Below are 12,260 nucleotides of genomic sequence, written 5' to 3' on the forward strand. Positions count from 1 at the left end.
TACAACCTCTCCTGCTGATATAACCTGGTAAATTGAGTACTGAAAGCAGATTAATTTTGCCTTCTCTAAATGCAAACACCACTGCTGTTCAGGTGGGCCTCCAAACTGGGAGAGAGTAGGTCCCAGTGTCCTGGTTGTGTTTCTGAGTTGGACTAGGACTAGAGCTGCTGTAGCAGGATATGGCCTCAATTTGGTTCATTCTGGCCCTTCCTACAACCAAGGATTCTTAGGACCATAGGAAGTATGAGAGAGAAAGGAGACTGTCAACAACTTGTGACAATGGGCAGCAAAGATGTGAGAGCTGGTTCTTCTGCAAGGCACACAATTCATCTCACTCTTACAGAGGAGGATGCTAGCAAGCTAGAAACTAGTTTGGTACAGGTACTACTACAAAGAACCACCATGCAGAATTACTCAAGGTATAGTATATGTATATTTTTATTGTACAGGCAAAGTTACAGAATAGGATGAAGTTAGGGATTATGTTTTTAGTCTAAAACAGAAGCAAAGAGGAAATGTACCAGAGTGCGGGGCAAAAAATATTTTCAAGTAGGGGTAGAAAAACCTCAGAACCTGGTGGTGGGGAAGAAAGGGAAGGTACAATTTCGAACATGAAATTGGCTGAAAAGATTATAAGTTATAAGAGACATAGAAACTTAAAAACAGAAAAAAACACTAACTTGCAAAAAGCTTTTAATGATGGAAAGGTTGAAATAGAGTGAAGAAAAGCGCTGGTGTGCTGCTTAAACAATGGTGTAGGCGTAAATGTTGAACAACTGGCTCTTCCAAAAACAGTGTGTATACATATGCGTAAGTTTCTTATAAATTTTACTATGACTAAATGCTTCATTACTACCAATCCTATTTCAACAAAGAATCTGCTCACATTGGTAACCTATAAGTTTAGCCCTGACATGAATATTGGTCGTGTTTTCCCATACATTAATGAATAAGAGAAAAGTGAAACAATGAAGACGTACATTAGTAAAATTTAAATTAATGATGATGTGCAAGACTTCTTTACTAAATTATAGTTTTCAAATACTAAAAGAATGTTTTCTCAATTTTCTATGTTATTCGCAATGTAAAACCACAGACAGAACACACTTTAAAATTTAATCTTTAGTATTATGTTTTCATCACTTTTTAAAATATCTATCTATAACAATGAAAACTCACTAGCCAGAATCGTAAAGGAATAATCACTATGGAACAGAATTAAAGGGCATAGTTATTGCTCAATACATGCTTTACCACATAAGAGTAAAATAGGGGCCAGGTACGGTGGCTCATGCCTGTAGTCCTGGCACTTTGGGAGGTGGAGGCAGGTGGATCACCTGAGATCAGGAGTTTGAGACCAGCCTGGCCAACATGGTAAAAACCCTGTCTCTACTAAAAATATAAAAATTAGCTGGGCATGGTGGCAGGCACCTGTAATCCCAGCTACTCAGGAGTCTGAGGCAAGAGAATCGCTTGAACCTGGAGGTAGAGGTTGCAGTGAGCCAAAATTGTGCCACTGCCCTCCAGCCTGGGCAACAGAACTAGACTCTGTCTTAAAATAAATAAACAAACAAATATAAAGTGGGATGACAAGGGAAAAAAGATGAGAACTGTGAAAAAACATTGTATCAAATAATAGAAGGAGATCTCATATATAAGTAGTAGCCTGGTACCTAGCACACTAAATCAATATTTACGATGCATGTAATCACAATAGTTATTATAAGAGAAAAATCCGAAGGAAGATTCTATCTCTGAATTTATTACAGGGACAAGAAAAAAAAATCAGACGATAAGTTGGCATCTTCAATTTAATGAATGAAGCTTGTTCTCTAAGACACAAGCACAGAAAGCAATAAAAATAAGTAAAGCAAATATTTCAAGATTTATAATTCAAGAGTAAATCCTTAAAACTACTTAAAAGACAGGGAAAGGCAAAAGAGCCACTGCAAAACAAAATGAAATTTGTGGCGTGGAATAGACTGCAGAAAAGGTATAAAAATAGGGTTTTTTTTTTTTTAAATGATAAATATAAAGGATTTGTAAACAAAGATTAGAAGTACAATTTTAAAACTGCAGCTAATTCCAGGTGTGGTTTAACTGATTCTCTCCTCCCCTATTTCCACCCCATCACACTCACATATTCCATATCAGAGAGAAATCATTAAAATAATTTCATTGGAGCTGTGTAGTACACAGAATAATGCTCCCCACAAAGAAGTCTGAATCCTAATCAGAAGCTGTGCATATGGCAAAGGGGAATTAAGTTTGCTGACCAGTTGACCTTAGAATAGGGAGATTATCCTTGATTATCTAGGTAGGCTGATCAAATCGCAAGGACGCTTACATATGGAAAGCAGAGGCGGAAGGGTTAGCGTCAGAGTGATGTGGTATTAGAAAGATTTGACCAGTCACTGCTGGCTTTCAAGATAGAAATGAGCCACAAGCAAAGAAATGTGGGCAGCCTTTCAAAACTGGAAAAGGAAAAATAAAAAAGGATTCTTCCCCAGAGACCCATTTCTTATTTCTGAACTTCAGAGCTATAAGATAATAAATTTGTCTGTTTTAAGCCACTTATTTGGGGTAATTTGTTACAGCAGCAACAGGAAAGGAACACAAGCTGGAATGAAATCTACACAGCACACAAGGCTCTTTGCCTTTTATGCTCATCTTCTGCTCCTCATCCCCATACTAATGAGGCTGCCTTAAGTTGGGTGCATTTTATTTTTCTTCTGTATGTTCCTTTGTATTTTTTTTTTTTTACAAAAAAAAAGATACATTTTAAAGTGTTTATAATGCAAACTTTCAATACATGCAAAGTGAACAGAAAAGTATAATGAACTCTCATATACCTGCTGGCCAACTTCCATGGTTACCAACATTTTGTGATTCTTGCTTCATCTAACCTCTATCCACTTCCCATCCTCCTCATGTAATCATTCTTCATAGTTTTTTAAATGTAAAACATCCATATATAAATCTCAAATGAACAAATCTTTGCTATGCATTTTGACAAATGGATGTGTCCATGTAACTCAGACTCCTATCAAATATGAAATATTTCCATATTTCTAGAAAGCTCCCCAATGTTCCTCCCCACTCTCCATACCTATTTTTCCTGATCTAGAGCATCATATAAATGGATGCTCTAAATCAAGCTTGTCCATCCTGCGGCCTGCAGGCTGCATGCAGCCCAGGACGGGCACGGTGGCTCACACCTGTAATCCCAGCACTTGGGAGGCTGAGGTGGGTGGATCACCAGAGGTTAGGAGTTCAAGACCAGCCTGACCAACATGGTAAAACCTCATCTCTACTAAAAATACAAAAAATTAGCTGGGCATGGTGGCAGGTACCTGCAATCCCAGCTACTCAGGAGGCTGAGGCAGGAGAATCACCTGAACCTAGGAGGCCGAGGTTGTGGTGAGCTGAGATCTCACTACTTCACTCCAGCCTGGGCAACATTATCAGGTCTTTATTTTATTTTTTAGCTCATCAGCTATCATTAGTGTATTTTATGTGTGACCCAAGATGATTCTTCTTCCAATGTGGCCCAGGGAAGTCAAAAAATTGGACACCCCTGTTCTAAATGTTTCTTTTTTGAGTTCCACGTCTATTAGACTCATTCATGTTGTTAAATGTATCAGTAGTTCATTCTTGTTTGTTGTTGAGTAGTATTTCCTTGCATAAATTTCCTTTCATTTTCTCACTGGTGCACATTTCATTTGGCTCCAGTTTTGTATTATTGTGAAAAAGTTGCTATGAACATTTTTGCATAAACCTTTCTATGAACTCATATTTTTATTTCTCCTAGATAAATGCCTGACAGTGGAATTGTTGGACCAAAAGGGAAGTATATATTTAACTTTATAAGAAAATGCCAAATATTTTAAAAGTGGTTGCACCGTTTTACATTCCTACCCTCGGCTACTGACAGTTCTGTTGCTTCACTCCTTGCCAAAATTTCGCATTTCTCCGATGACTAATAACATTGAGCACTTCGTGTTCTTTGGTCATATATATACATATATATGTGTGTGTGTACACACACACACACACACACACACATCCTCCTTTGTGGGATGTCTGCATGTTTGCCCATTTTTAAATGTTCATTTTAGTACTGAATTATAGGAATTTCCTATATAATGTGAATATAAATCCTTTGTCAGATATACATTCTAAAAATATTTTCTTCCAATTTGAAGTTTGCCTATTCATCTTATCATTGGTGTTATTTGGTGAACAGGAGTATTTTAGTTTGATATAGTCCAATTAAGGATTTTTTAAAATTTTATGGTGTTACTTTCTGTGACATAAGAAATCTTTGCCTACTCCTCATTGCAAAGATGCCGTAGTTTCTCCAATAAGCTTCATAGTTTTTACTTTTACATTTAGGGCTATGTACCAGTTTATACAATTTTTGTGCATGTTTACTAATTTTGTGTATGGTATAAATTATATACTAACTTTTTTGTGTAGTATGTGTATTCTTTTTCTATAAGAATATCCAGTTGTTCTAGCACCATTCATTAAAAAGACTTCTTTTGGCCAGGCGTGGTAGCTCACGCCTGCAATCCCAGCACTTTGGGAGGCTGAGGCGGGTGGATCACCTGAAGTCAGGAGTTCGAGACCAGCCTGACCAACATGGAGAAACTCCATCTCTAAAAGAAAAAAGACTTCTTTCCCTGTTGAATTGCTTTGGTGATTTTGTCAAAAGCCAATTAACTGCAGAAATGGAGATCTATTTCTGAACCCTTTATTCTGGTCCATTTATCAATTTGGCCTAATCAATACCACACCATCTTGATTACAATTGTCTTACAGTAAGTATTGAGGTTGAGTATGTTTATAAACGTTCTGGCTTTAATCTGAGCTCTTTGCATTTCTATATAAATTTTGAATATTTTGTCAATTTCTATAATAAATGTCTGTTGGTATTGTGTTGTAAATAGATTGAGTATACAGACTAATTTGGGGGAAATTGGTATCTTAACAATATTGAGTCTTCTATTCCACAAACACAGTATATCTCTCCATTTATTATGGTCTTCAATTTTTTTCAACAATGTTTTGTGGAGTTGTGTGTGGAGGTTTTGCACGTCTTTTGGTAAATTTATGGCTAATTACATAATGGTTTTTTTAATGCAATTGTGAATGAAATTTTTTTCATTTAATTTCCAGGTGGTATTAATTTCCAATGGCTGCTGTAACAAGTAACCTCAAACTGGGTGGATTAAACCAGCAGAAATTTATTCTCTTTGGAATCTGAAGACCAGAAGTCTGTAATGTGTATCACTGGGCTGAAATCAAGATGTTAGGATGCTGCATTCCTGCTGGAGGCTCTAAAGGAGAATTCCTTGTTTGTTTATTCCATCTTCTGGTGACTACCACATTCCTTGGCTTATGCCTGCATCACTCCCAACTCTGCCTCTGTCTTTACATTGCCTTCTCCTCTGAATATGTGTGAAAATCTCCCTCTCATAATGATATATTCAATGGCATTTAGGGCCTACCTGGATAATCTAGTATAATCTCCCCATCTCAATATCCTTACCTTAATCACATCTGCAAAGACCCTTTTTCCAAATAAGGTAACATTCACAAGTTCCAAGGATTAAGATCTGATGTCTGTGCAAGTATTTTTGAAAGTATATAGAAACACAATTTGTTTATGTTGAGTTTGTAGTCTGAGGTCCTCCTTCATTCACTACTTCTGGTGTTTGCTTTTTATTAATTTCTTAGGGTTTTCTATTTAATCAGCCATGTCAGCCGAAAATATTATGCCTTACATTTCTTGTTCTTGCATTATTGCACTGAATGTAGTATATTTAGTCTTAAAAATATAGGCCGGGTGCAGTGGCTCACACCTATAATCCCAGCTCTTTGGAAGGCTGAGGCAGGAGGATCTCTTGAGTCCAGGAGTTCAAGACCAGCATGGGCAACATAGGAGACCCAGTCTCAAAAAAGAAAAAAAATTAAAAAATTAGCCAGGCATGGTGACATGTGCCTGTAGTTCCATCTACTTGGGGGTGCTGAAGAGGGCAGACCACTTGAACCCAGGAGTTTGAGGCTGCAGTGAGCCATGATCCCATCACTGCACTCTAGCCTGGGAAACAGAGCAAGATGCCATCTCAAAATAAATAAATAAACAAACATTATAAAATAATGTGGATTTAATCAGTAACAAACACTTGCAAGTTCTTGCACAGTTTCACAAAGGTTAATGTGACGCAAAACTTCACCTTCATAAAGCTAACTCTCAAATCTGTATTGCAAGCCTTATTGCCCAGCAGAACTCCAAGACTTGATTTCTAACTACCACCTGAATAACCTATGAACACTGCAGCATCAATCACCATTCCAAAGCCAGCATTTTCATTCCCTTGTAATCAGCTTTTCCATATTTGTGACTGCTACTAATAATGTCAGTTCACTTTAACTTGAAACCCATTATCTTCTGATCCCTCTTCCTAATTTTTTTCATTTAGCTTTTCATTGTTTTAAATACTCAGAAGTATCCTTTCAAATGATCTCTCACTTCTCCCCATTGACAAGCTTTAGTTCAGAGCCCTCAGACTTGACCTTCTTACTAGCCCCCATTCAGTCTTCCTGACCCTCTGTTTCCTTCTTTACAAACTCATCCTTTTCTGTTTCTCCAGGATTACCTTAAGCCCTTGATTACGCTATAGTCTGCATCTGTAGCAGGTACTGCTGCTACCCCTTACGTAGTCCTCAGCTTGTACCACTACCTCACATTAATGTTTACTTTTCATGTATGCCTGTCTTCCTAACCAAACCTTGGCTAGTTGAGGGCACGAACTGTGCTTTACTCATTTTAAAAAAATACATCCTCCAGCTGGGATGGTGCCCCATGCCTATAATCCTAGCACTTCGGGAGGCCGAGGCAGGCAGATCACTTGAGGTCAGGAGTTTGAAATCAGCCTGGCCAAAATGGTGAAACCCTGTCTCTACTAAAAATACAATTAGCCAGGCTTGGTTGCGCTCACCTGTAATCCCAGGTACTTAGGAGACTGAGGCAAGAGAATCACTTGACCCAGGGAGGTGGAGGTTGCAGTGAACCAAGATTGCACCACTGCACTCCAGCCTGGGCGACAGCGTGAGACTCTGTCTCAAATATGTATATATCCTCAGACTAGGGTTCATAGGAGGTGATTGTGAATATTTGTTAACAAGGATTATAACATGCTTTTCTGAGGGCTGGGAGAGTTTGATAATGATAATGATGCAAGAATGTGTGACTTCAGCTAATTGTTTACTTCTCCAGGAAACCATAGAGAAAGAATACAGTATTAAGGAACTTGGAGATGTCCCAGGAAGAACTTTGCAAAAACTTTTATGTAAAAATTTAAATATAAAACTCATAAAAACAATTTGAAACATTTCAATTTCCAGTAACACCTCTCATAACCTTCCTTTCTGATTTACTGGATAATTCTGAAAGGGTTACTTTTTTTGTCAAGGTATATATTTTGAGTTTTACCTGGTGAATTGCTCAATTCCAAGCTGAACTGGAAAATTCAGTTTAAAATAGTAAAATTATTTCATGACTTCCGGAGCAGAAAAATGTTTTTAACATCTATTTTTAAAAGTAATTAATACACAAGTTCAGAGTATTAAAGGGTTTACAATAAATATAAGTCTCCCTCCCACTCATGACCTACTATCTTCAAGTCCTTCCTTAACGCTGCCCTTCACTACAGCTTATCAACTCAAATATTTTTATAGGTTAGGCATGTAACATAAATGAGTAATGCAAGTGTGTTTATTGTATAACGTCATATTAAATTGTATTCTTTCAACATAATATAATTTACTTACATAGTTGCGTTCTTTTGCCAACAAAAGAAAGGTCTTTCTCATTATTTTGAAAACGGCTGACCCTCTCAGTCCTTCATTTTCTCTTACTTTTGATATTGCAATCATCCAACAGTTTCTTCCTGCTCGCTGCACAGACAAAATCAATTCACTGAGAGTATGGCATTGCAGTAGAGAGAGTTTAGTTGATTCAAGGCCAGCCTATGCAGGAGAACTGGGGTTATCACTCAAATCGGTCTCCCTAAAGGCTCTGAGGTTAGGTGTTTTTATGGATAATTTAGTGGGTGGGGGGTAGGGAATGGGTGCTGCTGATTGGTTGGGGGATGAAATCATGGGAAAACAATCCTTGTATGCTGAATCCCCCTCTGGTTGAGGATCAGTTGAGTCATGAGTCATATGTCTCGGTGGGGTTAGTCAGAAAGATATCACATACATACACACACACAAAAAGCAGTCTTAACTTCTATAGTAATGATGTCACCTATAGGAGCAACTGGGGAAGTCACAAATCTTGTGACCTCTGGTCACACTAATTCCTGAGCAGGAAGGGACTGTAGAAACTATACCTACATCTTAGCACAGGTCAGGCCCCTCCCATGATCCTATTCTCATGGCCTTTCTTACAAATGTGGTTTTTGGTCCCTGAGCAAGGAGGTAGTTAGTTTTAGGGAGGGACTACCATAATCCTTGCTTTCAAGTTACACTATAAACTATATTCCTCTCAAAGTTAATTTGGCTTAAGTCCAGGAATGACCAAGGACAGCTTGGACGTCAGAAGCAAGATGGAGTCAACTATGTCACGTTTCTCTTACTATCATAATTTTGCCAAGGCAGTTTCAATATAAGTAGTGGTTCTCTTTCCTCTTGATTTTTGCTAAGAAAAGTAGAAGCACAAGCTTCATGATAAATAGCAATTGATGTGTTTGATTTCAGAAAGATGAAGGAGTGTGAACTACTGAAGAGGATATGAGTGCCTGAAGGATAAAACTACTACTTGGCTCCTGTTCCAAGACATTTTTTTGTTTTTTTGTACATAAGAATTGAATGTTGATGTTGTTAGGCCTCCTGATAATTTAATGTGATTTTTCATAAAGTGAAATTTCTTTTTATTTTGGCAACAAATGTAGGTTTGTTTTGTTTTTTTGTTTTTTGAGGCAGAGTCTCACTCTGTCACCCGGGTTGGAGTGCAGAGGCACGATGTTGGCTCACTGCAACCTCTGCCTCCTGGGTTCAAGCCGTACTTCTGTCTCAGCCTCTCGAGTAGCTGGGACTACAGGCGCATGCCATCACACCCAGCTAATTTTTCCAATTTTAGTAGAGATGAGATTTCACCATATTGGCCAGGCTAGTCTCAAACTCCTGACCTAGTGATCCACCTGCCTCAGCCTCCCAAAGTGCTGGGATTACAGGAGTGAGCCACCGCACTTGGCCCAAATCTAGTATTATTTTTAAAACACTGGATAGGCCAATAGTGTCCAAGCCAAACAAAACAGTTCTGTGGGCTGAATTTGGACCAATGGTGGCAGTTTTATTATACAACAGTTTGATTTTTTTTCATGTGCAATACTATGTATATATGGGAGATTATTCCTTATCAGGACATACAGACCTAAAACATAGGTTTTCATGGCTAGTATGGACATAATTTATTTGTCTAGTTCCTATACATTTAACATTTATTTTGATTCCTATCTTTTGCCATTTCATAAAGTGCAGAAATAAACATCATCATGCATACATCTTTGCATAAGTGGGAATGATTCCACAGGATAAATGCTTAGAAGTCCAATTGCAAAACAAAGGTTTCATAAAACATAATGATAACCACATATAAAAGGTGGTGGTGGTGACTTTCTCCTTTTTTTTTGGTTAAAGTCTTTTCTCCCTAATTTTTATTTTTTATTGTTGTTGTTAAAGTCTTTTGGTTCTTGAATTTTATTTTCTAAAATAACAAGGAAGTAACGATTACAAAGACTTTTTGTACAATCCTAGTTTGTACGGGTTGGTACAGCAAGTTGCTATCTGGACTTGCCGTTGAAACAGTCATCACAATAAATAAAGAAAATTCCAAGAGTCCTGCATTAGGGAAGTTTACTATCAATGGCTAGGTCTACACTTGGTGGTATGGTGAGTGCACGGTACGATTCTGACAATTAAGGGAAGAGGAATTTTCTTTATGCTCTGCATATTTGTGTTATGTGTGTGGTATCGGGGGGGTGGGTGGGTGGAAGATCCCTCAAGTAAAGGTGATGCACAGGACCCTTTGATTTTAGTCCCTAAAAATTGGCTTCATAACCTTTCACAGGCCACATCCCTTTCATGGGTCCTAGTTTCCTTATAAAACACAAAAGACCTGTGTTGGAAGAGGAAAAGAGTATTTTAATCCATGGAGCTGACTTAGATTACCTAAGGACAGAATGTAGATAGACAGGGAGAGGAGCTCAAGATGGCTGAGATCTGGAACTGTCTTAACATTGAGAAGTTTGGGAGAGAAGCCAGCAAAGGAGCCTGGGAGCAGCAGCTCCGGAAAGAAAGGAGAATGTGATGTCCTCATAGCCAAGAGAGGCAAGTAGTTGAAAAAGTGCTCAGCACTCGGCATTCTGAGGTGAATGCTGCGGCAGGCTCACTGACCACAGACAACAGTATGTACCTGGTGGAGGCCTTGAGGAGGACCATTTCAACACACTGGTGGGCTTAAAAGCCCGAAGAAAGTTTGTTTAAACAGTTAATGAACCAGTCATTTTGACGTCTTTTATAAACCACACAAGCTTATTTCAAAGCCGTTACTGGCCTAATTGATAAGTCCCTTTCCGATCTGATCCTCGGAGATTCTAAGGGACTTAACCTATCCATAACTCTTCCTCCTGCTTCTCACCTCCCAAGACTGCCCTATGGATGTGAAAGGGCTTTCAAACAAAGACGCCAAACAGAGCGGGCAAACGTGCAAGCATTAGTTTCTATGACTCTATTACCGTATTCACCTGGCACTCTCTAGTTTCCTTCATGCTCCCTCAATATCCAACTCATTAACTTCATGGCTCCCGGTAAGCATTCATCAATCCTCATTTAACGCCTTTGGCCCTTCCCGTCCCCGCCGAACGCTCGCTACCTACCCTGGCAAAATCTTTAACCCGCGAGCCTAATTTTGAATTCCAAACCTGAGGCAAAAGCGCGGGCCAGGAGGGAGGCGACGGAATGCGCATGGCAGTTCCCGAGGCACTGTGCGCATGCACTGTGCGCATGCGCTAATCCACCGCGGCCCTTCCGTGCGGTCCTCCTAGGCAGTTCCCGAGGCAATGTGCGCATGCGCTGGTTCACCGCGGACCGTTCGTGCTGTCCTCCTAGAAAGGGTGCAGGGGTTGTTTCCGTGACGGACCGAATACGGGTGCCTGTCAGGCTCTTGCGGAAGTCCATGCGCCATTGGGAGGGCCTCTCCAGCGGCTCTGTGCCCTTGCTGCTGAGGGCCTCTTCCTGGGTCATTCCTGGACCTGGAGCCGGGCTGGGGCTCACACGGGGGCTCCCGCTTGGCCCTCTCGGCGTCTGCGTGACCTCCCCGCCCGCGGGATGTGGCGACTACGTCGGGCCGCTGTGGCCTGGTAAGTGCAGGCTCTGATCTGGCCCCGTTAATTCTGGGGCCCCTTTGAGAGTGGGGTTGTCTTATCTTTATCTCCAAAATGTAGATAAGTCTCAGGCCAGGCCGAGGGCTGTTGGAGAATTCCCAGATATTCTTGAGGACCCGGAATGACAGGAGCCCTGGCTGGCCTTACCTTCGGAGCCGGCTTCGGCACTGGCCCTTGTTCTGCGGCCCTATCCAACTGGAGAATTCTGGACGCCTCTCAGTCTTGACCCGTCTCTATTGTCCTTTTGTCTGCGCCCTTTACACCCTGGTGTCCTCTGTTCTGTCTCTAGTTGCCTTTTTTTTCTGTCCTCTCCCTGCCAGGTTTGGCTCTGTCCGTGAGTCACCTCCCACATTTCTCCTAACTATCGCTGTCTTCTCTTTCGTCCATTTCCACGCCATGTGTACATTGCGCCTTCAGTTACTTGGGCTCTTCTCTCGGTTAAAGGGGCGTCTGTCTCTTTCCCTTGCCGGCTGATTGGAGTCAGAACTAGAGCGGTGACGCACACGGTGTCGGAGATGGTGATTCGAGATGTCCTCTCAATAGCAGCTTTTTTTCTGTGTTTAGGGAGGGAGACTTGATTTTTGATGCAAAGTGGTGAACGTGGCACTACCCTTCTAATCACAGTCATTGTTGCCCTGGGGTGGTTTGATTCTAAATAGAAAAATCATAGAAATATTTTTATTTCTGTGCGTTACTGTATGCATTGTAATGAAGTTAAGTTGGATTTTATACGTAATTTTGCTTTAATATCCTTAGATACCTTCAAGCTTAGCTCATTGTTGGAGGCATTTGGTAGGAAGTAAT

The 12,260-nt window shown here is 40.1% G+C and overlaps 2 protein-coding genes across 32 annotated transcripts in view; one reads left to right on the forward strand and one right to left on the reverse strand.

The window, feature by feature from the left end:
• The window catches only part of ATP13A4 (ATPase 13A4), a 178,098-nt gene extending 166,948 nt beyond the window's left edge, over positions 1-11,150 (reverse strand). For 17 of the 23 annotated variants that reach the window (XR_012518869.1, XM_074404725.1, XM_074404715.1 and 14 more), the window contains exons 1-2: positions 10,950-11,150; positions 7,840-7,965 (exon numbers count right to left, since the gene is read on the reverse strand). The gene's annotated coding sequence lies outside the window, so the exon portion shown is untranslated. Of the gene's footprint in view, positions 1-7,839 lie in introns of all 23 variants that reach the window. The other 6 variants (XM_074404719.1, XM_074404713.1, XM_074404722.1 and 3 more) reach the window with 6 other exon arrangements.
• Positions 11,151-11,229: 79 nt separating this feature from the next.
• The window catches only part of OPA1 (OPA1 mitochondrial dynamin like GTPase), a 98,347-nt gene continuing 97,316 nt past the window's right edge, over positions 11,230-12,260 (forward strand). For 4 of the 9 annotated variants that reach the window (XM_003927027.3, XM_003927028.3, XM_003927026.3 and 1 more), the window contains exon 1: positions 11,230-11,432. In XM_003927027.3, the coding sequence (XP_003927076.1) occupies positions 11,401-11,432 (32 nt within the window). In that variant the 5' untranslated portion in view covers positions 11,230-11,400. The remainder of the gene's footprint in view (positions 11,433-12,260) is intronic. The other 5 variants (XM_074404737.1, XM_074404739.1, XM_074404736.1 and 2 more) reach the window with 4 other exon arrangements.

This window comes from Saimiri boliviensis, chromosome 8, assembly GCF_048565385.1.
Source record: "Saimiri boliviensis isolate mSaiBol1 chromosome 8, mSaiBol1.pri, whole genome shotgun sequence".
NCBI classification, from domain to species: Eukaryota; Metazoa; Chordata; class Mammalia; order Primates; family Cebidae; genus Saimiri; species Saimiri boliviensis.